Source organism: Moschus berezovskii, chromosome 14 (assembly GCF_049115385.1).
Source record: "Moschus berezovskii isolate FMDL1 chromosome 14, NW_MosBer_1.0, whole genome shotgun sequence".
Lineage (NCBI taxonomy): Eukaryota > Metazoa > Chordata > Mammalia > Artiodactyla > Moschidae > Moschus > Moschus berezovskii.
In genome coordinates this window covers 88,082,238-88,108,055 of record NC_142473.1, presented here as the reverse complement: position 1 = coordinate 88,108,055, position 25,818 = coordinate 88,082,238, and the positions used below count along the sequence as shown (strand labels likewise).

The 25,818-nt window shown below is 53.5% G+C and overlaps 1 protein-coding gene across 3 annotated transcripts in view; it reads right to left on the bottom strand.

Annotated features, from left to right (window-relative positions):
- Positions 1 to 25,618, bottom strand: part of STX3 (syntaxin 3) — a 49,167-nt gene extending 23,549 nt beyond the window's left edge. For 2 of the 3 annotated variants that reach the window (XR_008685662.2, XM_055424198.2), the window contains exons 1-2: positions 25,490 to 25,618; positions 7,246 to 7,329 (exon numbers count right to left, since the gene is read on the bottom strand). Coding sequence is in view for 2 of the 3 variants with exons in the window: in XM_055424198.2 (XP_055280173.1) it covers positions 7,246 to 7,329; positions 25,490 to 25,519 (114 nt within the window). In the remaining variant the exon portion in view is untranslated. Of the gene's footprint in view, positions 1 to 7,245; positions 7,330 to 12,361; positions 13,371 to 25,489 lie in introns of those variants that run through there. The other variant, XM_055424200.2, reaches the window with a different exon arrangement.
- Between the last annotated feature and the right edge of the window lie 200 nt (positions 25,619 to 25,818).

The window sequence follows — 25,818 nt, the reverse complement described above, 5'->3', positions numbered from 1 at the left end:
AGAGTCCTTCCACCACCACAAGGAAGCCCACAGCCCAAGCAGAGATCCTTACACCACAAGGAAGCCCACAGCCCAAGCAGAGATCCTTACACAAGGAAGCCCACAGCACAAGCAGAGATCCTTACACAAGGAAGCCCACAGCACAAGCAGAGATCCTTACACCACAAGGAAGCCCACAGCCCAAGCAGAGATCCTTACACAAGGAAGCCCACAGCACAAGCAGAGATCCTTACACAAGGAAGCCCACAGCACAAGCAGAGATCCTTACACCACAAGGAAGCCCACAGCCCAAGCAGAGATCCTTACACCACAAGGAAGCCCACAGCCCAAGCAGAGATCCTTACACCACAAGGAAGCCCACAGCCCAAGCAGAGATCCTTACACCACAAGGAAGCCCACAGCCCAAGCAGAGATCCTTACACCACAAGGAAGCCCACAGCACAAGCAGAGATCCTTACACAAGGAAGCCCACAGCACAAGCAGAGATCCTTACACAAGGAAGCCCACAGCACAAGCAGAGATCCTTACACCACAAGGAAGCCCACAGCCCAAGCAGAGATCCTTACACAAGGAAGCCCACAGCACAAGCAGAGATCCTTACACCACAAGGAAGCCCACAGCCCAAGCAGAGATCCTTACACCACAAGGAAGCCCACAGCCCAAGCAGAGATCCTTACACCACAAGGAAGCCCACAGCACAAGCAGAGATCCTTACACAAGGAAGCCCACAGCACAAGCAGAGATCCTTACACCACAAGGAAGCCCACAGCCCAAGCAGAGATCCTTACACAAGGAAGCCCACAGCACAAGCAGAGATCCTTACACCACAAGGAAGCCCACAGCACAAGCAGAGATCCTTACACCACAAGGAAGCCCACAGCACAAGCAGAGATCCTTACACCACAAGGAAGCCCACAGCACAACCAGAGATCCTTACACCACAAGGAAGCCCACAGCACAACCAGAGATCCTTACACAAGGAAGCCCACAGCACAACCAGAGATCCTTACACAAGGAAGCCCACAGCACAAGCAGAGATCCTTACACAAGGAAGCCCACAGCACAAGCAGAGATCCTTACACAAGGAAGCCCACAGCACAACCAGAGATCCTTACACAAGGAAGCCCACAGCACAAGCAGAGATCCTTACACAAGGAAGCCCACAGCACAAGCAGAGATCCTTACACCACAAGGAAGCCCACAGCACAAGCAGAGATCCTTACACCACAAGGAAGCCCACAGCACAACCAGAGATCCTTACACAAGGAAGCCCACAGCACAACCAGAGATCCTTACACAAGGAAGCCCACAGCACAAGCAGAGATCCTTACACAAGGAAGCCCACAGCACAAGCAGAGATCCTTACACAAGGAAGCCCACAGCACAACCAGAGATCCTTACACAAGGAAGCCCACAGCACAAGCAGAGATCCTTACACAAGGAAGCCCACAGCACAACCAGAGATCCTTACACAAGGAAGCCCACAGCACAAGCAGAGATCCTTACACAAGGAAGCCCACAGCACAAGCAGAGATCCTTACACAAGGAAGCCCACAGCACAAGCAGAGATCCTTACACAAGGAAGCCCACAGCACAAGCAGAGATCCTTACACCACAAGGAAGCCCACAGCACAAGCAGAGATCCTTACACAAGGAAGCCCACAGCACAAGCAGAGATCCTTACACAAGGAAGCCCACAGCACAAGCAGAGATCCTTACACAAGGAAGCCCACAGCACAAGCAGAGATCCTTACACAAGGAAGCCCACAGCACAAGCAGAGATCCTTACACCACAAGGAAGCCCACAGCACAAGCAGAGATCCTTACACAAGGAAGCCCACAGCACAAGCAGAGATCCTTACACAAGGAAGCCCACAGCACAAGCAGAGATCCTTACACAAGGAAGCCCACAGCACAAGCAGAGATCCTTACACCACAAGGAAGCCCACAGCACAAGCAGAGATCCTTACACAAGGAAGCCCACAGCACAAGCAGAGATCCTTACACAAGGAAGCCCACAGCACAAGCAGAGAAAGCCCATGCACAGCATCAAAGACCCAGGGCAGCCAAAAAAGGGAGAGAGACGCAAGAGCTGAGAAGCCAGAGGATGGTGAGGCATCCTGGAAGTGAGCACCAGCAGGTCGGAGGGACAAAGAAGGCAGGCCCAGGGCCCCTCTAGTGGAGCCAGACCATGGTGGGGTCGACCATGTTTGTTTCACGGTAGAAAACACAGAACCTTCCAGCAAACTAGGCATCTGAAGATGTACTTCAAGAACGAGGTGAAGAGTGTTTAACCTGCTAGATTCCACTTAATACCGAGATCTCCAAATTACACCCACTTTGAGGATCTTTGTTTTAACAAAAGTCACAAGACTGCGTACCTCCTAGTTTCGCTAACCAGCCACTAGTCCTGTTCTCTCCTTCACACAGATCGCATCACTGTGCTAAGCACATAGTGTCCCTCAGTAGAAGTTTGTTCAATGAATAAAGAAATGATTACATGTAACTCTGGAGACAAGCTTGCTCCATAAACCACTGTGAAACTGACAGTGGTTTAAGCACATCCAGGAAAGAAAAGAATATAACAGCATTCTAGGCAATGAGTTCATTCATCTTGTTAGCAGCAGTTACATGTCAGAAAGGGCTCCATGAAAAAACAAATGTTGAGACAGGTAAGTTAACCAGGTGTCTTTATTGTAGGGCTCCTTAGAATCTTTAACAAGTTCATGTGCACTTTCAATCTCCATGGGAGGAGAAGAGTGTGAAGTGTTTCTCAAACATAATTGATCATAGAAGTCTCTGGGCATCTAACAGTGAGTGAAGTCGCTCAGTCGTGTCCGACTCTTTGCAACCCTGTGGACTGTAGCCTACCAGGCTCCTCCATCCATGGATTCTCCAGGCAAGAGGACTAGAATGGGTTGCCATTTCCTTCTCCAGGGGATCTTCCCAACCCAGGGATCAAACCCAGGTCTCCCACATTGGAGGCAGACACTTTAACCTCTGAACCACCAGGGAAGATCTCATACCACCATCCAAATAGCCATCCCCACCTGGCCCTGCCCTTCCATGTTAACAGAATGGATTTTCTTTGTTGCCAGGTCTAGAGGATGATTCTACAGTAATCCTGACAATCCTGCCCCTTAGCCAAGTTCTCACTTTTCTGATCTCCACTCTAACCGAAGGGTGGCCACTCCCATGTGATCCACTGCCAGCCAATGAGCTGCAAGGATGGCCAGCGTGAAGGTCTGGGTAGCTTTCCTCCCTGATGAGAGGATTTCGGAACCTTTCTCACTGCCTGTGATGCTGGGGGGTGTGTGTGTGTTCAATCACTCAGTCATGTTCGACTCTTTGCAACCCTATAGACTGTAGCCCACCAGTTCCTCCATTCGTGGGAGTCCCCAGGCAAGAAGACTGGAGTTGGTTGCCATTTCCTCCTCCGGGGAATCTTCCTGACCCAGGGATCAATCCCAGGCCTCCTGTGAAGTGACGCTGGTGTAGGGTGATGTCACATGGAGCTGTGACTCTGGTGGTTTTAAAACTTGGCATGGGGCCTTGTTTGTGAGCCCAGTGGTTAAGAATCTGCCTTCCAACGCTGGGGACATGGGTTTGATCCCTGGTCGGGGAACTGAGATCCCACATGCCACAAGGAAACTCAGCCTGCTGTGCTACAAAGTACTGAGAAGTCTGCGCACCGTACCAAAGAGCCCATGCCCTGCAGTGCAGGACTCTGCACATTCCACAGCTGAGACCCAGTGCAGCCAAAAGAAGATAGTAAGTGACGGGCCACATGGTCACGGCACAGATCCTTCCGTCCCCTCACTGGGAGGGGTAGCTGTATAGTCCTCTCTGGAATCAGGCTTTGACCACTTCAGCAACAGCGTACAGTACAAACGGTGGGCGGTGTGACTTCCACGGCTGCCAGGCCCGCCTTGGAGCCCTGAGCTTCACTACCAAACCGATGACCCTGAGTCCAGCGTGCTGAGAAGCCCAAACCACAGGAAGAGGTGAAATACAGTTCTCCTCTGAGACACCCTGGTGTCTCCTTCAGGCACCAGACGCCTGAGTTAGAAGTCTCTGAGATTTCAGACTCTGGCTAGTCAAGACCCCAGAAACTGCGCAGCAAAAATAGCCCGCCCCTGGGAGTTCCCCGGTGGTCTAGTGGTTAAGATTCAGTGCTTTCAATGCCGGGGCCCAGGTTCAATTCCCGGTCAGGGAACCGAGATCCCGTAAGTCACACAGCAGGGCCAAAAAGAAAAAACAATAAAAGCCTCCACTGGGCCCTTGTCTGAACCCTAAATTCCTAATCCGCAGACTCCATCAGTATTACAGAAAGGTTTTTCTACCCCACTAACTGGTAGAGTGATTTGTTATATAAGCAGATACAATCAGAACCGATGCCATCTCTCAGGTAGGTCCTGTTTTCTCTAAAACTTTGTACTCTCTGCCAGCTGAACAAAAAGACCAAGGAAAATATGCAGACAACTGCAAATTAGACAAAAATCTGAGGTTTATCATTTGCTAGACCCTGGCTTAATCAGCCTATGAAGCCTCAACCCCCAAGGGTCAATTCTCTTCTGTAGTATCTGGGAGGCGAGATAAATCATTTGAGTTTCACAGGGCAAAGTACATTTTGAAAACCTCCTGGCCTTGTGACTGCATCTGCACCTTGCAAATGCCTCTCTGACCATCTGTGGTTCACACCGTCAGTCCTTGCAAATAACCAGGGATGACCTACTTGCTGGAAGCAGTCCAAAAGTCCAAAAGATAAGAGTCTCATGTACTTTTATCACAAGAGTACATTCACAAGCAACCTACTCTGCTCCATCCTGCGGGAGGTACTGGGTGTGTAAACCTTTTCGTTTCCCCACACCCCCATTATCTGGAATGCACTTTAACCCACCTTCGAGGATATTTCCAGGCCGCATTCTCTAAAGCAGACTTTGTGACATACATATATATATGCATGCATGCATGCTAAGTCGCTTCAGTGTGTCCGACTCGACTGAACGTGGACAGTGAGGCCCCGTGGACAGCAGCCCACCAGGCTCCTCGGTCCACAGGGTTCTCCAGGCAAGGATACTGAAGGGGGTCCCTTCTCCAGGAAATCTTCCCAACCCGGGGATCGAGCCCAAGTCTCCCACACTGCCGGCAGATTCTTCACCCTCTGAGCCACCAGGGAAGCCCATTAATTAGTTATACCCCAGTATAAAATAAAATGTTAAAAAAAAAAAAGACACGTGCCCAAGATCACACAGTTAGCAGCAGATAAGGAATTAAGTCCAAAAGATTCATGCTCTTTCCAGCCAAGCATGCTGTCCCCTTCTCCACCTTAAAAATGATGGGGCGTTTTTCTTTTTTTTAATGATAGAAAAGCATTTAACAAAGAGAAAGCAAGAAAAGCGGCAGCCCCTGAGACCTTGCTAAGTCTCCAAAAATAACTACCCTCCATCTGGCACTGTCCGGCTCAGATAATGCTTTCCAGATGTACGATCCTCACGTGATCTCAAGGGATCCTCGGGCCATGCTTGAAAGGTAAGTCCTGCTGTTCCTGATTTCCAGAGCGGGGATTAAAGCCCAGCTGGGTTCTGGAACTGGCCCGAGGGCAACTGCTACTTAAAGGCTTGAGGTGGACTCAGACCAGGTCTTGGAAGCACGGTGCACCCATCTGCCCACCTCCCAAGGGACACTGCCTCTTGGGTCCCCGCTTAGTGGGTTAAGAGAAAAGGGAGGACACCATTACTGCAGAAAGTCCTGATCTTAGGACAGAAGTCAATGTACCTAGTTCTCCAAGGCGAGACCAGGGTGACGAGCTTCAGTGACGTCCCTGCTCCTCACACCCCCCCCAGCACTGAACTGAAAGAGCTTTTCCTTCCAGGGTCCACACTTAGAACGACACTGGACTCATAAATAACTCAAGCATCGTCTGATCTCATGACTCCTCCAGCAAAGGGACGGGCCCACCCACGGGAAGGGTGGGGCGCAGTCCGGGCTAACTTCCCCATCAGGCATGCACACGCTCACCCTGAAACCACTCTGACCCTCACAGACGAGTGGCAGGAGCCATCAAGCCCCGCTCCACTCCACTGAGAGAGGGACCAGAGGGTGGCTTTTCCACACCCAAACCCCAGAGGCCGAGAGGAACCCACACCTGCCCTGAAGAGAGAACAGGACCCCTCTTTAGATACAGCAATTAAGAGCCTAAATACAGAAACCATAGTATGGTGGCTGTGCAGCGCTGGAACTGGTAGCGGTTTGGTTTGGTCTTGTTGAAACACATATATGGCAGGTGCGGCATGAACTTTCAGAAACACGAACCCGCTTAATCCTCCCGATAGTCCTTTGGGGAATTACACTATCAGTCCCAGTGTACAGAGAAAGAAAGCAAGCCTGTGAAGGAACGTTCCTAAGCACGGCAGCTGTCAGAAGCAGGGCTGAGATTTTTTTTTTTCTTTAATATGGATCATTTTTAAAGTCTTTATTGAATTTGTTACAATACTGCTTCTATTTCATGCTTTGGTTTTTTAGTCATGCGGCATGTGGGATGTCAGGTCACCCCCGACTGGAGAGCGAACCCACCTCCACTGCACTGCAAGGTAAGGTCTTAACCACCCGGACTGCCCGGGGAAGTCCACAGGGCTGAGCTGCGGCCCCAAGCTCTCCACCACTCACGTCTCCCAGAGCACCTTCCAGCAGGACCCTCTACCTCAAAGGCCATGTGAATCTGTACACAGGGGCCACCCATTTCTGCCTCTGCTGAATTTCAAAAAACATAAACTGGCGGTTTCTTGGTTTGTGAATTGTTACCAGAATTAAGTCAAAGGGATTGAATTTTTGGTTAACAATTCTGATCTATCCCAATTACAGGCCTAAAAATGCCATGAAACGCATTTTTTTTTTCTTCTTTTTCTTACATTCGTGGTGGGTCCCTTGGGTTGGTTCTCTATTTAAATTCTGTACTGTAGGCAAGAAAGGATATCATGAAAATGTTATCATGAGCATAAGACTTTAACAGCATCTCTTTGACGTATATAACTTACCTTCTGCTGGCCTTCTCAGTAAGATTAAAAGTCCACGTGCTCCCCAGTAACAGGAGACTCTCCTCGCAACCTCTCGGTCTGGCTCCCCACCCCAGCAGAAGACTGGCTTTCCTCTGCTACCCCTGAAAGACCTACGGGCTTTATTCTTGCCTAAGGAAGCTGCGTTTCCTTAAGTCCATTCAGAAGAAACACATCGGAAGGCACCCACCTCAGAGAAGAACTCGTCCATGAAAGCTGTGTTGTCAACGGCGATCTCGACCTCGTCGGTGTCATCATCCTGCGTCAGCTGCTTCTGTGAGGGACGAAAAGGACGGGGTGAGACCAAAACCCCAGGAAAGCCCAGAGCACCGGACGCGCGCCGCGCACCGCGTCGCACGCACGACGTGCCAATCTCAGAACAGCTCTCAGAGCATCAACCTCTCACACACTCTGAGTTTAAATCCTAGCTCCCAAGAAGAATGTACACATGTGTGTCGCTGAATTACCGCTCTGCAGCAGAAATTAATGCAACACTGTAAATCAACCACAGGGAGTCCAGCTGGTGAAGAGTCCGCCTGCAGTGCGGGAGACCTGGGTTTGGTCCCCGGGTTGGGAAGATCCCCTGGAGAAGGGAAAGGCTGACCACTCCAGTATTCTTGGGCTTCCCTTGTGGTTTAGCTGGTGAAGAATATGCCTGCGGTGTGGGAGACCTGGGTTTGGTCCCTGGGTTGGGAAGATCCCCTGGAGAAGGGAAAGGCTACCCACTCCAGTATTCTGGCCTGGAGAATTCCATGGACTGTATAGTCCATGGGATCACAAAGAGTCAGACAGGACTGAGCGACTTCAATTAAATATAAAGAGAGAAAAAAAGAAAAACACCAATCGATCGACCCCAGCTTTCCTCATCTATAAAGTGCTAATCATAACAGCACTTAAATCACAGGTTTGTAAACAGAATAAATGAGGTGATGAACATAAAACACTTCTGCACAGTGCCTGGCGTACTGTAAGCACTCAACGAACGTTGCGTTTGGGGGTGGTAATGATGGTATTGGTGCTGTCATTGTAACTTGGAGACCCTAAAACAGAGAGGCCAAGTGATTTGGCCAGAGTCACACAGTTGAGCGTTGGAGACAACAGATTCCAGCCCATCCTTTGGGTCTGGACCCCGTGTTTCTAACCTGTTCTCCACAACGTTCAGGTGCATGACCTACCCTACCAGGGATATATGTATTAGAACAGTCCCGATTCCTTCAAAGCACCAGCTTCAAATCCTCACAGTGGGAGCAAACCTTTTCCTGCTTTCAGCAACTATCCATTGTAAAGGAAACGGCACCGCGAGAGCCCCCGGTCAGAGCTCGTGTTCATAGGAAACAGGAAGCCCTCCCGCAGCCTCCAGCACCCCCGGCAACCCCAGCCTTCCACATCTCATTCAACCACCTCTGCAGGACCACGAAGTGGCAGCGAAAGAAGCGCCCCCATTCCCACCCGCCAAAGGGCCCAAGCTGCTTCTGCCTTCTTCCCAGACGTCCCCCGGACTGCTGCAGTGCACACAGCACCCCGTCTCTGGGCACCGGGGAGAAGGGGTTGCTGGCGGTGGAGGCGGCGAGGGGGGTGAACCTCGATACCGGCTCTCCACCCACTTCAGGGGCCTGGGGCCTCCTAAGTCAAGATGTGCCACTTTCAACACAGGACTCCACAGGCAAGCAAGGCCGCCAGGGCCCCGTCCCCTCCCCGGCCACCATCCCCGGAATGGGCTACGGCTGATGGAGTTCCTGGAACTCCCTCTGAAACCTGGGGCCCTCCAGCCCTCTGGGGAGCCGCCTTTGACTGCCGCCCCCTCATTTGGGCTTCCCTGAGAGCTCGGTGGGTAAAGACTCCGCCTGCAATGACAGAGACCTGGGTTAGATCCCTGGGTGGGGATGATCCCCTGGAGGAGGAAACGGCAACCCACTCCAGTATTCCTGCCTGAAAAACCCCGTGGACAGAGGAGCCTGGTGGGCTGCAGTCCCTGGGGTCGCAGAGAGGTGGACACAGGTGAGGACGGAGGTCCCCGCCTCGTTCTCTGGTGTGTCTGCAGCCCTCAGCAACCTGAGGCTCACAGCCTCGTGCAAGGACCTGGACGTCGAGGACGCCGCTGCGGCCCTGCGAGCATCTTCCTAACACTTGGGGCTGAGCTCATCCTTCTCCGTGAGAGTTCACATCCCAGGATTAAAAGTCCCAAAGCCTAGTGGGCCTGTGCCCAGGTAGGATGTTTCCTACCTAGAAAATCCCAGGCCCTTTCCTGAAACCAAATTCATTCCTTAAGAATTCAGTTAAGTACTGTTAGGCATTTAGATATTGTTTGACCAGGCACTGTCACCTCCTTCAGTATTCTTTAAGATTTTGTGTTCAAGAAAAGGAAGATAAAAGAGAGGGAAATGCCCCCAAAATGGTCTAAGGGGGAAAAAGAAAAGTCCCAAAGCCTAACAGAGCACAGGGCCCCCTAAGATCTGGCTCCCACTCATGGCTCTTTTTTTTTTTAATTGAAGGATAATTGCTTTACAGAATTTTGTTGTTTTCTGTGAAACCTCAACATCAATCAGCCACAGGTATACACATCTGTCTTCTCTATGACGCATCTCTGGGCCAGGCGCTTGGTACCCCTAACATGTTTCTGGACACTCCATGCTTTCATCTCGCTGAACTGTCATCCGAGGACTTCTTCCTGGAACGCATTTGTCCAGCTGGCAAAGTTTCATTGAGCCTTTACAATTCAATCTCAAACAAACTTCTCTGTCTCCCTGATCTGACACTCCCCCACCCCCACCCCCTGCAACATTTAAAACCTCCCTGACCTCCCAATGCATTCTGTGCAAACCCTCTTCAGTCCCACCCCACCCACATTAATCACCCCTTCACCTACCGATCCTTCCACACCGACCTGAACTCCCGGAGGGTCGGGGCTGCATTGGGCTTCGCCTGAAGACTTGGAGTGTGTGCCTGCCCAGAACATCTTCCTTCGGGAAGGTACCTAACCTCCTCCACCTTCCCCACATGATTCTGGGTAAGTTATCAGTGCCTACCCAGGCTCCCTGAGGATTCTGAATCGTGAAATGAACTGTACCAAATCGCCCTCTAGCAACACCCAACAAAGATGCTACCCTCATCTCCACCTTCCCTAAACCACTCCCCAGCTCAGCACAAGCTCTACAGATCTTCTGCAGTCTTCTTTCAATGAGCCCAACAGTATTCTTGTAATACAGCTTTTTACTTGTTTAGCCAGAAGCTTCTGTCACTTGCTATTAAAATTACTCGTACTTGGACTTCCCTGGTGGTCCAGTGGTTAAGACTCTGTGCTCCCAACACAGCGGGCACGAGTTCAGCCCCTGGTAAGAGAAGATCTTGCAGGCTGCATGGCAGGCCAAAGAGAAAGAAAAGTATGAAATGAAATGACTTGTGGTGGTAGTGGTTTAATCGCTAAGTTGTATCCTACTCTTGCAACTCCATGGACTGTGGCCCGCCAGGCTCCTCTGTCCATGGGATTCTCCAGGTAAGGATACTGGAGCTGGTTGCCATTTCCTTCTCCAGGGGATCTGCCCAACCCAGGGGTTGAACCCTTGGCTCCTAGGTTGCAGGCCTATTCTTTACCACTGAGCCACCAGGGAAGCCCTGAAATTACTTGTACTTGTCATTAATTAAGCTATTCCGAATGTATACTGAGCACGTACCATATGCTGTAGATGTAACAAAAACTGAATCAACTTAGTTTAATAACTAACTCCCACCGAGACCAGCGGCCTGGATCCACCAGCATTTTCTAAAGTTTGAGATAAAATGCTGCTTTTACCAACTATCATCAATACCTGGGCCTCTCAGTGGACTCCAGAGGTCTCCATCTCCTGTGAAAGATCTCCAAAACCCTTGCTAGAAAATGGAACCCGACCTTCCCGCAGGAAGGCGGCTCAGCGCACCCTTGTTGAGAGTCTTAGAGAGACCCCCACGGAGGGAAAACACCTCGGGTTTGTGAACACACACGAAACTCACACACAGGACACATGGGTGTGCCCACTCAGTTCCATTCAGACAGGCAAATGTGCTAAGGACATGAGGTGAGACCGCACCATGGTGTTAGGCGGTTAGAACAGGGAAAAGGAGTCCAGAATGGCGGTGGCTAAGAGATAAGGAAGAGAAAAGCCCGCAAAAACAGAACAAAGGAAGGAGTGAGGACCTGAGGTAAAACGAACCGCACTCCAGGCCGGCCCAATTTATAGGGCAGGCCCAGGGGAAAGCAGCACAGGGAAAGAGAAGCCAAGGCTAGCCCTCCCTCCTCCCGCGCGGGGGGGCCCTTCCCTTCGCGTCTTTGGGTCCACGTGCCCTCACGCCTCCAGCACGGGTTTTCCTGCTGTCTTCTGAATAAGCCAGAGCTGGAACACTGAGCTGGAACACTGATTTGTCTAAGAGCGATGACACGGTCCGTTCGAGACCCGAGAGCTGCGACACGCCGAGGGGGCTTTCATGTCTGTCACCCCAAATCTCTGTGGTAACAAGACAAAAACCGAGGAACATACACTTGCCTGACAATGGGACGAACTCAGAGAAGTTTCTGGAAGCTGGGAACGACTGTGTCCCGGAGCACGGACAGGCGTGAGCCGTCCGTCATGATACGCACGAGTCCCCGGGCCTTCGGACTCCCCACCTGCCGGCTTTGAGCAAACACCTCCAATGAGAGGATGCCCGAACTGGGGGAAAAGCAGCCGTGGGTCCCCCAGAGCTGCGGCTCGAGGCCCGCCATTATCACCTGCTGCGAGGCCTGCAGCAAGTTCTCTGACTGCTCCGAGTTCTCCTGCTGCTAAGTGGCCATACACCACATACCCTGTCTCTTACGAGGCTTGGAAGAGCTCACCTGTGGGAAGCTTCACACTGCACACAGCAGTGCCTAACAAGTGTCTGTTTCCCCACCACCTAACTGTAAGGACGTGAAGTCTAAACGTACAGAAGCGCTCACACAAAGGCTGAGTCGAGATCAACCCTGCAGCATCAGGACCGCCAGGGATCTGTAAGTGACCCCGTCTCATGTTCGTCGTGCACGCGCGCTCAGCCGTGTCCGATTCTTTGCGACCCCATGGACTGTAGCCCTCCAGGCTCCTCTGTCCATGGGACTTCCCAGGCAAGAATACTGGAGTGGGTTGCAATGCTCTTCTCCAAGGGATCCTCCCAACCCAGGGATTAAACTCGCATCTCCTGCGCTGGCAGGTTCGGAATCTTTACCACTGAGCCACCTGGGAAACCCCTCATGTTAGTCACTGAGGCTCAGTGACTATTTCCTTACTTGGCTCAACATCTCTGAGCCTCAATTTCCTTACCTACAAAACAGGAGCAACAGTGTCCACGGGGCTTCTGTGAGGGTTAAATAAGACTTGGAGTTCCTTGCACGATGAACAGCACATGGCTGCTGCTGTTGTTCAGTCCCTCAGTCGTGTCCGGCTCTTTGCGACCCCACGGACTGCAGCACGCCAGGCCTCCCTGTCCCTCACCATCTCCAGGAGTTTGCCCAAGTTCATTTCCCTTGCATCGGTGATGCCATCCAGCCATCTCATCCTCTGATGCCCTCTTCTCCTTCTGCCTTCAATCTTTCCCAACATCAGGGACTTTTCCAATGAGTCAGCTGTCTGCATCAGATGACCAAAATACTGGCACATGGTAACATCTCAATAAAACAACTATACAAAAGATCTTGCAAAGTCATCTCTACAGCTCTTATCTGGATCTAAGTACTCTTAAACAGGAAAGAACCAAAAGAAAAAAAAAGATATAGAATGTTAGAGCTGAAAGTAACCCTACAGATTCTATCATCAAATTCTCTCACTTAAGAGATGGGCAAACCAAAGCCCAAGACCAAACCATGAGTTATTGGAAGAGCCGGGAATAGAACCCAGGTTCCTTGACGCCCATCTTCCCAGGATGGGAAGTTTTTCCTACAGTTTGTCCCACGGCAGCCAGCTGCCCTCAGAAATGACAACAATAGCAACAAAGCTCAGTCCAGACGAGACAATTCCAGGAAGCGGCCATCGCCCCAGGTCATCTGAGCCACGTGACACTGGGTCAGGGTTTCCCGGAGAACACAGCCACTGGATCCTGGGTGGGGGTCCTTCCCTTCGGATGCATCCGTGCTCTCACAGGGGCCAAGGGGCATTGGGAGCCCCAGGGCCAGCAAAGCACATGATGTGCCTTATCTCAGCCGGCGGGACTGCGCGCCGCCTGGAAGGGCACTGGGGCATCTTTATCGAGGTGTGTGGCCACCGCAGTGTTACAGCAGCTGCCACAGCGGCCGCAGCTGAAAACGCCTGCCAGGACCACGTGCCCGCCACCCGCTTCCTCCGCCCTGACTCCTTCTCCTCGCCTGCCAGGAGACACGGCCGTGACTCAGCAGCACGGAGCTCACCTCTGTCCCCCTTCGCCCCCTGCCTGGGCCTCCACGCCCCTGAGGACGGCAGGGCCGTGCCACCCTCTCTGGACACGGTGGGAGGACGCAGAACCAGGACTCAGCACCACCGCAATCCCCCTACCCAGCCTGACCGCCAATCAGCCCCTTGTCTGTCGGCCTCGCCTGTGGGCCGCCTCCGTGGGCTCCTCTCAGAGGAGCGTCTGCCACCCGCAGAGCCCTGGTTTCAGTCGCTCCAGCGTGTCTGTCTCTGCCACCCCGTGGACTGGCCCACAGCCCGCCGGGCTCCTCCGTCCACGGATTCTCCAGGCAAGGATACTGGCACGGGCTGCCATGGCCTCCTCCAGGGGCTCCTCCCGACCCAGGGATCAAACCTGCGTCTCCTGCTTGGCGGTTTGCTGCCTGAGGAGCCCCTGGGAGGTGCGAGGTGGCCACCACCCTCTGGCTGAAAGCGGGGCTGAGACAGGCGCTATGGGGGCCTCGGGCCGACACTGGTCCCCACTCAGCCTCGGTTTTCTCACCATGTAAGGAGCTTAGCTTTCCAGCGCGACTCTGTGAACCCCCAGGAGACCTCGGGGATGCCTCCAAAGCCCCCCAGGGAATGCGGGCGGGGGAGTCAAGCCTGCATCCCCTCTTCCACCTGCAGAGCTCCACCTTCATCTGCTTTTTACACCGAGGTTGAATGCGCGATTTCACTTTCAGAACTAGGCCTCTTGCGAAGAGAGAAGAGAAAGGGAGAGGAAGAGGCACTGGCCAGCAGGAGCCCACCAGAGCGCGTGAGCGGGCCTTCTAAAGAGAACGGAAAGAAGACGCAGCCCTGCCTCGTTTCCAAGGGGAGGCGTGGCTGCAGGGTACACCCAAATCGTCCGCAGCTCCTGAAGCATCCTTACCAGTCAGGGCGTCAATGCGGAAGGGACAAAGAAACAGGGGAAAGGCCACCCCAGATGCAGAGGTCTCTGTTAACGGGCTCTCTGATGCCCCTCCCGCAGTGGGTGTCTGACCGAGGGAGATTCAGGAGCCCTCGGGAAAGTTTCGGGGTGAAGGAGATGACAACAGAAACAGGGGGACCAGCAGTCCGGCCTGGGGAGGCGCGTCTGGTCCCGATGTCCCTGCTGGGAAAGCACCGGGGTCGGCAGGTCGGGCCCTCCAGTTGCTTCCTCCTCTCCACGTGGAAAGAGCTCTGTGCTTGGGAGACTGTTGTTTACAGACCCAGATCTTCACACACTAAATCTAGTTCAAAGAGACAAGGACGTGTGATTCTCCTCATCCCTACTGCCTACCTCCCCCACCCTCCGAGCCTCCTTTCCAGGATGAGGGGTTGTGGATTCCCAAGGACAAATGCCAGCACATCCAAGGACTCCAAACACACACATACCCCCCTGCCTGGGCCCAGCGTCTGGTTTTTCTGGTCTCTCCTCCAATGAAGAGAGCCAGAAAGTCTGAGTAAGTGTCAGCTCTCAGCAGGCACTCAGGGCTCTCTGTTCCCCATCTGAGAGTCCCAGGGACCTCCGTCAACGCCCCTTCGCCCTCCTACACTGAAACCCTCCCGGAGGGGACGTTCCCCTTTCTGCCTCTTTGCTAACACCCTGCCTGATGAACTAAGAGGAAACCAAGCGACAGCAGCATCCTGGGTGAGCCTCACGCTCTCACTTTCAAGATGTGGTTCTGGCTGAACAGTCTGAGGCAAGAACTGGCCCCATTTGGAAATGAAGACGCTGAGGAATAAACTCATTACCAGATTAACCCAAGGCCACCGAGTCCCTGGACAACTGGACAAGAGCCAAAGTCCCAGCTGACCGAGCTCCAGGCGTTCCACCGTCACGATGATAATAAGGGTATTTTGTTGCAGGCACTTTTGTGGTTTCAAACGTACTATTTGCTTCTCATGGCAACCCCAGGAGGGACATGTACGACACCCCACTGACAGCTGAGACGACTACTTCATTTGGTTAAATGGCTCGTCCCAGGTGACCTCACTAATAAGGAGCAGCGTCAGGGCTCAAATGCAGGGCTGCGGAAGCCAGGGCTCCCAGCTCTTACCCTCCACACTCTGTCTGAAGACGCCCTCCCCAGGCCGGCTCAGAAACACATCCACAGTTATTTCAGGGACCCTGCAATGTCGGTGAAACTGAACTGGACTCGTCTATGTGCAGGAATGAAAAAGATACCAGTGTAGGGACTTCCCTGGTGGTCCACTGCCTAAAAGTCTCAGCTCCTAATGCGGGGGGCTCGGGTTCAATCCCCAGTCAGGGAGCCAGACCCCACAAGCTGCAACTAAGAATTCGCATGCCATATTAAAAGATCCCACATGCCGCAAGTAAGGCCTGGGGCAGCCAAATAAGTAGTATTTTTAATTTTTTAAAGAAACATACCAGTGTATAAGCCCACAGACGTGTGGGTTTGTAGAGATACAGATGACTGCCTGCGCTGAAGACCCAGCTCTGCCACTTGAGTAGCTGTGTCACCTTAAGCGAGTGACTTAACCTCTCAGACTCAGCTCCCTGCATGCAGCATGAGTAATCTGCTCCTGGAGCTGTTGTGGGGTTACATTAGTGAATGCATGGGAACTGTTTAGAGCAATGCGGGTACAGACTAACTCCCAAGACCATGCCATGCTACCAGTTTTCAGTAAAATGAGTTTCTGCTAAAGATGCAACTCTAATGCCAATTCTCAGGTGACAGCAGGTCCCTTAGAACGGACTGACATGTGGTTCATTTATCTGAATGAAGTCATCTCTCTACATACGCATTTAAAGAAACAGAGCTCTCTGTCAATTCTGCTTCTGCTAATTCTCAAAAATGTTGACCTTTACTACTCATCATTCATTTCTAAACAGTTTGTCATTTCCATTTTGCTTTCTTTTGAACCCATGAGTTATTTAGAAGAGTAGGTAAACTTTCTAAATCAGTTCAGTTCAGTCACTCAGTCGTGGCCGACTCCTTGCGACCCCATGGACTGCAGCACGCCAGGCCTCCCTGTCCATCACCGACTCCTGGAGTTTACTCAAACTCATGTCCATCGAGTTGGTGATGACAGCCATCTCATCCTCTGTCGTCCCCTTCTCCTCCCACCTTCAATCTTTCCCAGCATCAGGGTCTTTTCCAGTGAGTCAGTTCTTTCTAAATACATTAAGAATTTAAATCTTCAAAGTGGGTAAACCTAAGGAGAGCTATTATTGCATAGTTAATATCTAACTTCATTATATCGTCATCAGGGAACAAGTCCTATATGACTTAATATTTTGTGGAATTTAGCATTTTATTTGTTTGAGCACATGGTCAGTGTTTTTTAATCGTCTGTGAAGCTTGAAAAGATCCTGCACTCCATCTGCTGGACACAAAACTCATCGAAGCTTCACCCCACGTGCCACATTCATTCCTCTGCTCTTGTTGGGCAGGCCTTGAGCAGGATATCGAGCAGGAGTAGTGAAGTGAGCTGGAAGTTCATCTAGAGGAAGGAGGAAGAAACAAAACCACCGTGCGGGGAGACTCATCCACACTGACGAGCGATCTGTGACCGGAAGTTAACGCACCCAGAGCCGCAGGGCTAACAAGGAACAAATGGACCCCTGCGTGGGCCAACCCCTGGGTCACAGTGGGTCATTTCAGACAAAGGTCTGGGGTCTCAAAACCAAGGGCCTCACCCACAACATTTTTCTCATTCACCACTAAGTCCCATCCGGAGTCCCAGATCCATCTGTCCACTCACTCAGCCAGCGGTATTTACTGAACATCTCTCATCTCCCAATAACGCAGACCAGACTGGGCACCCTGCTCTCCCCTGAACCTCACGGTCTCAGATGGGCGGCGCCCAGGCCATCCCGTCACCACGTGGGGGGAGATGACAGCTCTCGGTCCAAGGGACCGAACGCCCAGGTGACGATGGGGCATTAGAGAACGGATGGCAAGGTGACCCCTGGGGAAACGGCAAAGGACGCCTGCAGGGAGTCATCTGGGCCGGGAGGGCCACACCTTCTTCCTGCTGTCCCTCTCACCCCAGGAGCATTCAGGGAGATTCAAAAGTGAACCCTCTGCTTCCTCCTCCCCTACCCTAGGCTTCTCCACGCTTCCCTGGCTTCCTCCCCTCCTCCCAAGCCCATCAGCACCCCACACCCCTCAGCATCCAGCTGCCAAGGATGCAGGAAAGAGGAAGGAACTTACACTGTCTGCCTCCCTCATCCTCAGCCTCCTCCCCAACTTGCTTTCAGCCTCTGTCCCCCAACCCCCCGCCCCAGGATGCTCACTTTCACGCTAATGGCTGTGAAAGTGAAAGCCGCTCAGGCGTGTCCAACTCTGAGACCCCGTGGCCTATACAGGCCATGGGATTCTCCAGGCCAGAATGCTGGCGTGGGTAGCCTTTCCTTTCTCCAGGGGGTCTTTCCCACCCAAGGACTGAACCCAGGTCTCCCACACTGCAGGGAGATTCTTTACCGGCTGAGCCACCAGGAAAGCCCAGGAATGCTGGCAGCTACTGAGCAGCCCACCTGCCAGGAGGACTCTAGACACCGGCCTGGAACTTCCCTGGTGATCCAGTAGATAAGACTCCCACTTTCAGCACAGGGGCTTCGGGTTTGATCCCTGATCAGGGAAGTAAGACCCTGCACGCCACAGTGTGTGGTCAAAAAATAACTAAAAATAAGACCAGAGCCTAAGACATGGGTCTTAAATTCACCAAGGTGTTTAATCTCTGCAAGAATCTTCCGGGGACTCTCCCCACCTTACGGCTGAGAAAACCAAAGCATAAAGGCGCCAGGCAACCTCCCCAGACCCCGAAGACCGAGTGCCAGAGCCAGGAGGAGAGTGGGTCGCTGGATGCAGATCCCTGAGGTCCATCACCCTGGAGAGATGCATCTTAACAGCAACTGCCGCCCCCCCAACCACAGCCCTGGTCCCCTAGAAATACACGTCCAAAGTGCTCACACACAGAGGCTGTCCCAAAGAGGTCGTGATGAATGAAAAGACTGAGCAGCTGTCACAGCTCAGAGGACGCTGAGGAAACTGGGCGACTCAACGCCGTGTGTTATCCTGGGTGGGATCCTAGACCAGAGAAAGGACCATCCGTGGGAAAACGAGTGGCACCCACAAGAAGTCTAGAGTTGAGCGGCTGGCGATGTACCACGGTCGGTTTCCCAGTTTAGACACATGCCCCATCACAATGTAAGACACTGGCAATGGAAGAAGCCTGTAGGCCTTTGAAGCCCTCTGCCAGTCCAAAATTAATCTAGCATAAAACATGCATTCCTACAAAAGCAATCCCGCTGCTGTCCCGCGGGCTTCCTGACCCAGGCAGCTAAACAAACCCAGACAGCATACGCTCCACTGATCTCTTTAGGTTGGGGGTGAGCCTCACTCAAATTTCCACATGCAGACAGGGGAACGTTGCCATGGAAATGGCCCAGCCAGGAAACAGGCTGACCCAACAGCAGAGAGGGAAGGAAGTTGCAAAGAGGCCTGATATAAAACACTGGAGATAAGGCCCCCTCGGGACTGCCGAACCTCCCAGCAAGTTCACCTGTTGTTGCAGCTCAGCTGCTCAGTCGTGTCCAACTCTTTGCGACCCCATGGACTGCAGCACGCCAGGCCTCCCTGTCCATCACCAACTCCTGGAGTTCACTCAAACTCATGTCCATTGAGTCAGTGATGCCGTCTAACCATCTGATCCTCTGTCGTCCCCTTCTCCTCCCTCCTTCAATCTTTCCCAGCATCAAGGTCTTTTCCAATGAGTCAGCTCTTCGCATCAGGTGGCCAAAGTATTGGAGTTTCAGCTTCAGCACCCAGTGAATATACAGGGCTGATCTCCTTTAGGATGGACTGGTTGGATCTCCTTGCAGTCCAAGGACTCTCAAGAGTCTCATCCAGCAGAACAGTTTGAAAGCATCAGTTCTTTGACGCTCAGCTTTCTTTATGGTCTAACTCTCACATTCGTACATGACCACTGGAAAAACCATAGGTTTACAGCTTCCTGGGCTGTGGGAGTGTGGTCAGGACTCTCACACAGGACTTCACCAGCAGGCAGCTTCCAAAACCGTAACATTACGTGGCTGCTTTTACGTATCAACAAAAATGAAGAGTTTGTGGCGGCTCCGGGAAGGCCTGCTGAATGACATCAGCTCAGATCTGGAAACTTCCCGCAGTGATGACACTGGAACTGAGCCTTCAGGGATGTGTGAGATTTTCCAGGGGAGCAATGAGGTGGCTGGGTTCTCACCATGATACCCACATGTTCCCCTTCCTGGTCTTCCCGAAAGGGGGTAACCCTCCATGAGGAGTAGGGCTGGAAGTTCAGGTACAGGTACGAGCCTTGGAACTCACCCATCCTTATCCTTAAAGGTGAACCATCAACCTCTGGCTTCATTAGCAAATCTACAGGTTCCAGAGTAAATGCTGCACTTCGAGCCAGTCAAGTTTCACTAACCCAGAGGGGATGAAGCCAGAAGAGTAAGTCCCAGTGAAGAATAAGGGGTGTGTGAGGGCCACGATGTTACTGATCAGTCGACAGACATGAGTTTACCACGTGGAAGGGTATGGGTCCCATCTGCCACCACGTCAAGGGGCAAACAGGGCATCTGGGAAGGCGGTCAACGACAGTGTAACAGATAAGCAAGACGGGCTTGCTCAGTTCTTGACCTCACCACTTGAATCTCAAGCCCACCTGAGCCTCAGTCCCCTCTCCTGTAAGATGGGAATACTGTATACCACCACCTCGCCTTGCAGGGTGGAGAGGGTCAGACACACGCACGTCCTTTCCAACAGGAAGCGGCAGCTCAATCAATGACCATTGAGTTGACAGGGTGAGGTGACACCAAGTCACAGACCCGTGGATCTGAGCAACAGCAGGACTTCGGAGACTAAAGAGTCCAACTCATAAGACAGATGGAAGGTGCTTCAAGCCCACGCCACGGTAAGAAGAAAAAAAGAAAAGAAAAAACCCACTGACAACAGAAGAGAACTATTTTGCTCTGAAGCAACGTGCAACCCACAAGGGTTGGCAGGGGGGCAGGTCCCGGGCTGTGTTTCGGGGCGTTACCTGTAAGGAGCAAGCCTGGGAAGATGGGCAGGAATTTTGCCAAACAGGGAAGGGACCCTGAAGGCAGGGAAGACAGCAAGCTCAAGCATGTCTCCCCGCCCCACCCCGGGAGTAAAAATAGAACTAATCGCCTTCCCCCAGCCAAGCATTCTCTCTCTGACCTCTGGCTGCTGGGTCTGTAATCCCTCACAATCCCTGTCACTCCCATCTCAGCTCCACCAACGTCTGCTCAGCCGGGGCAGCTCTCCCAGGGAGCAAATCCGGCCAGGGAGACCGGGGAGGCAGGAAGGAACCAGGACCATTAGAAACCTTCAAAGGGGAAGCACAGCCCCCTGTTCCGACGGTTGTACAGCCGATGTGGCCGCGCTCCGGGGGCACTCATACGGGGAGCTTCAAAATGCGGCAGGGGGCCAGGGACGAGCCCTGCAGGACACAAGACCGAACAGAGAGCGGGGATAAGTCTCTCTGGTCTTTAGCTCCTCAGCTGTCGATTTCATTAGCGCGTCCTTATTGGGTCTCTGCGGAGGCTCTGGCTAACCTCTGTTTCCAGCTCTCTGTCCGTTCCACACATTGCTGCCCCTCTGTGAGCATGGTCAGCTTTGATGCTGCTGCTGTTCAGTCGCTCAGTCGTGTCCGACTCTTTGCGACCCCATGGACCGCAGCATGCCAGACCTCCCTGTCCATCACCAACTCCTGCAGTTTACCCAAACTCATGTCCATTGAGTCGGTGATGCCATCCAACCATCTCACCCTCTGTTGTCCCCTTCTCCTCCTGCCTTCAATCTTTCCCAGCATCACGGTCTTTTCCAGTGAGTCAGCTCTTCGCAGCAGGTGGCCAAAGGATTGGAGTTTCAGCTTCAGCATCACTCCTTCCAATGAATATTCAGGGTTGATTCCTTTAGGATTGACTGGTTTGATCTCCTTGCAGTCCTAGGGACTCTCAAGAGTCTTCTCCAACACCACAGTTCAAAAGCATCAATTCTTCAGCGCTCAGCCTTCCATATGGTCTAAGTCTCACATCCATACAAGACTACTGGAAAAACCATGGCTTCAACTAGAAGAACCTTTGTCAGCAAAATGATGTCTGCTTTTTAATATGCTGTCTAGTTTGGTCATAACTTTTCTTTCAAGGAGTGAGCATCTTTAAAGTTCATGGCTGCAGTCACCATCCACAGTGATTCTGGAGCCCCCCCAAAATAATGTCACTGTTTCCATTTGATGCTGGGGGTTTGCCTTTCATGGACCATATCCCTTGGTTTTCCCTATATGACCACGTGTTCTTTCAGACCAGGACTCTATATAAGAACTCTGCCTAGAATTCCCTGGAGCTTTCACTGCTGTGACCTGGGTTCAATCTCTGGTTGGGGAACTATTATTAATAAGATCCCACACACCTTGTAACATAGCCAAAAATAAAAAAACTCTACATGTCAGGATGCCCAGCAGCTCATGAGGCTAAAAAGCACCAATCATGGTGTCTCTGTGAAGCCCAAAGGGAGAATGGGTGAGAAGTTCCAGGATCTTTGCGTTTCTTCTAAGGAGCCTCTCCAGCCTCTGAACAGAGTAGATTTCAGTCTCAACAAGGCCTCGAGCGGAAGCATCACTTCTTCTGGGAAGAGCCCCCAGGCCCAGGAGCCCGAGCACCAGGGACCGGCCCACGGGGTCTTCCGGGGCCGTTTCCGCCTCAAGGACGGGATGATTGGTCTGCTCCTCGTGTGTCCCCCTCGCTCACTGTGATCCCCAAGGGCCAGCAATGTGTGTCCCTCAGCATCAGTTCCCACCCCCGCCCCGGCGCCTCTGGGAGGGCGGGGACACAGCAGGTGCTGGCTGAACACTGGCTGAATGAAACCAGGGCCAGGCAAGAGGCTCCGGGACGGGAAGGGTCTGGACTCAGCGAATCCAAAGTTCAGCGGCTGAGACCTCGGCAGGAACCGCCTGGTGAGACGGGCTGGGCGTGGGCACCACAGCTCCCGGCCAGCCTGACGTCACCAAAGCGCAGGCTTCTGGGCCAGCCTGCCAGGAGGAGAAGAGCAAGAAGAGACCCATGAGTCACAGCCGGTGACCGCGGCAGCAGGAAGGGGCGCCCTTCAGGGAAGGTGCTGCTCCCAGCCCGTCTGTTTGGGGAACTTGAGTTGACTGCAGTGGGTGATTATCAGGGATTATCTCATTTCACCCTCAGTGACCCTGAGGGGAGGGTACGGTGATCCACTTTGTGCTTGGGACAGGCTCCCAGTGAAGCCCTTTTAGAAACACACACCCTCAGGGTTGATGGAGACTTTGAACCTCTTCATGGGCTGCCTCCCTTTCCAAGAAGGCTCAAATTCCTATAACAGTCAACATCCCACCAAGCCTCCCTCCCAGGTCCCACCAGCCTAGCCCCGCCTTGGGCAGCTCTGAGTATCACAAATCCCAACGACAGGGCTTCCCTGAGTGGCTCCGGGGTAAAGAATCCACCTGCCAATGCAGGAGACACAGGTGCGATCCCAGGAAGATCCCACAGGCCTCAGTGCAACAAAGCCCATGCACCACATCTACTGAGCCTGTGTTCTAGAAGCCGGGGAGTCACAATACTGGACCCCCATGCTGCAGCTACTGGAGCCCATGATCTGCAAAGAGAGAAGCCACTGCCATGAGCAGCCCGCATACCACAGCGGGAGAGGGGCTGCCCCTCAAGCAGGTCCAGGAGAGCTCAGGACAGCAACAAAGCCCCAGCAGTCAATAAATAAGCAACAAAATTAAAAAAAATGCTTTATAGAGTCATCACATCTGCCCATCAGCCTCCCAGCTTCACTATTCTCCTCCTATCCACAGAAGCAGCACTGACGCCCCGCACAGGAAGGCTCTTCAGCTGTCTGGGGGCAGTTCACCTCCGCTGGCCCCAGGGTTTAGAAAGATCCCTGCTGACAGAGGTCAAACTGCCCTGCCACTCAGGGTGAAACTGGCTTTGAGCAGGTTAGCAAACCATGACAAAAGGAATCAGAGAGCGAAGATGTTGCCCTGAAGGAGCCCGCTCTCTCTCTCCTGGAGGAAGGAGGGGCTGGCTAGGGGAGGTGAGCTAGGAAAACGTTAACATTGCTAGAAGGGACTTGGAGCTCCACCGAACTCCCTTTGTCACACAGCGGGGTGAAAGCAGCAGTGAGGCGTAGTGACACCGAGGAGCAGGCGCTCAGCGGCAAAGCCACCGTCAGACTCTCCGAGACCGAGCCCCGTCCTCTTTGCACGGCGTGTTCATCCATCTCCCTGCTCCACGAGGCCGCACCCCCAGCCTCACAGCTCCGTCTACAATCTCACTCCCGCCACGCTCCCGGGAGGAAAAGGGAGAGACACAGCACTGGCTCCATTTTACAGACGGTAACACTGAGGCTCGGAGAAGCAAAGGGACTTGCTTGGGTTCCTCCCAACAAGCTGAATTTATGCTTGGGATGAAGAGCTCAACTGAGGCTCTCTGCTGTCTGTTGAAAGGACATCTTGCCCTGGAAATGGACTTCCTCACTTAAGGAAGGGCACTGCCTCTTCTGCCAACCAGCTCTGCACTGCTTCATGACTGCAGATTGTAGTGGACCAGCGAGTCTTCAACACCTCACTCTGCTTTGCTCTCTGCCTCTGGGACAAGGGCTCAGGGAGAGGTCAGGAGCCTGGCTCCTCCCTGGATGGGGCTCCCGTCCGCCCCGTGACCCGGGGCATCCGTTCTCCCCAGGTTGAGCTCTAGTCTCCCCCTCTTTACAAACAGAGGCAGCCACTTCTGCTCTGTCCTTTCAGGGATGTTGTGAGGCTCAGATGACAAAGGGCAAGGAGGCGGCAAGGCGGCTGACTCCCACCACCAGTGACCGTCCCCTCCCCTCCCCTGTGGTGAAAGGGTCAGGAAGGTCTCAGCTCAGACTAGGGCGGGGAAAGAAAACAACTGTGACATCAGCCCAGCACTCCCTCACGCTTGCCCAAGGCTTCGTTTTTCCAGAGGGATGTTACAGTGACCAGCGTGAGCTCCACCACTGCTCAGTCCTGGGTGCGCCCTCTTGGGTTTAGTCCTCAGGATGACCCATTTCACAGATGACAAAACAGGCTCCAAGGTCACGGGCAGAGCTGGTAGGCAGTGGAGCGGGGAGGCAACCCCAGCTCTATCCAGACCCCTGCTGCTCAGATTTCAGTGTGCTCAAGATCACCTGGAGAGATTTATGGATAATCAGATTCCGATTCCCTTGCTCTGGAGGGAAGCCTAAGCGGCCGCGCCTCTGACAGACTCCCAAGTAGATGGGACGACTCTGCATCAAGGGCTAGATCTTAAATTCCCCTAAGACAGAGCCTGAGTCACCCAATCCCCAGGGCTTAGCACTGGGTTTGCCCCATAGAGAACAATCAGTAATTATTTATTCAATGAGTCAATGAATATTGCACGTAAAAACCCATGCTTTACCCTTTCTCTATACTAAGCCCGATTACATCATCCGACCTCAACACAAATCTCCAGGGTACCATTAACCTTCCTTCCACAGATAAGGAAACAGGTTCAAAAGAGTAGGTAGCCTAAAGTTTCACCGCTTTTATGCAGCGGGGCTGGAAGCGGACTCCCTTCAGATCCTTGGCCCTGATCACAGCCGTCCCACGGATGCGGGGCGCGGGCGGGGGATTAATAATTACGGACAGCTGGATGGCGAGGCGCGGGACCCATCCGCTGGACCAGATCAGCTCACGGGCAGGCGGTCGCCCACGGGAGCTGCTCTCCCAGCGCCCCCCAAGGGAGAGAGACTAGGGGGCGCCCGGAGAGGCGGGTCGGGGCGCAGCGCCCGGCAGCGGCGGCAGGCGGCGCGCGCCCCCGACCTTCACGGGGAGCCTCTCTGGACGCCCCCCGGGACCCCCGCTCTCGACAGCCGCCGTCCAGCCGGCGGGGCGGGGGGCGTCGGGCAGAGCGCAGCCCGGCGACGCCTCGCGGCAGGCGACCCGGGAGGGGGCCGCGTGCGTCCGGCCCGGGGGGCGCAGGCCTGGACCCGGGGCCGGAGGAAGCCGCCCGCCCGCCCCCGGACTCACGGCCTTCAGCTGCTCCAGCCGGTCCTTCATGCTGGCGCCGGCGCCGGGGCCCAGGTGAGCGGCCGGAAGAGGCAGCGGCCCGGCGAGGAGGAGCGTCCGCCGCCCCGCTAGGCCCGCCCGCGCTCCCGACGCGGCCCCGGGGGCGCGGCTCCGCCCCGCGGCCCGCCCTCACCTGGGCCGCGCCCCGCCCTTAAAGGGCCCGCGGCCGGCCGAGCGGCGCCCAGCGCAGTCCGGCGCTCTGCGACCCCGCGGACTGCAGCACGCAGGGCTTCCCCGTCCGTCACCAACCCGGAGTTTCTCCAAACTCCTGTCCATCGAGTCGGTGATGC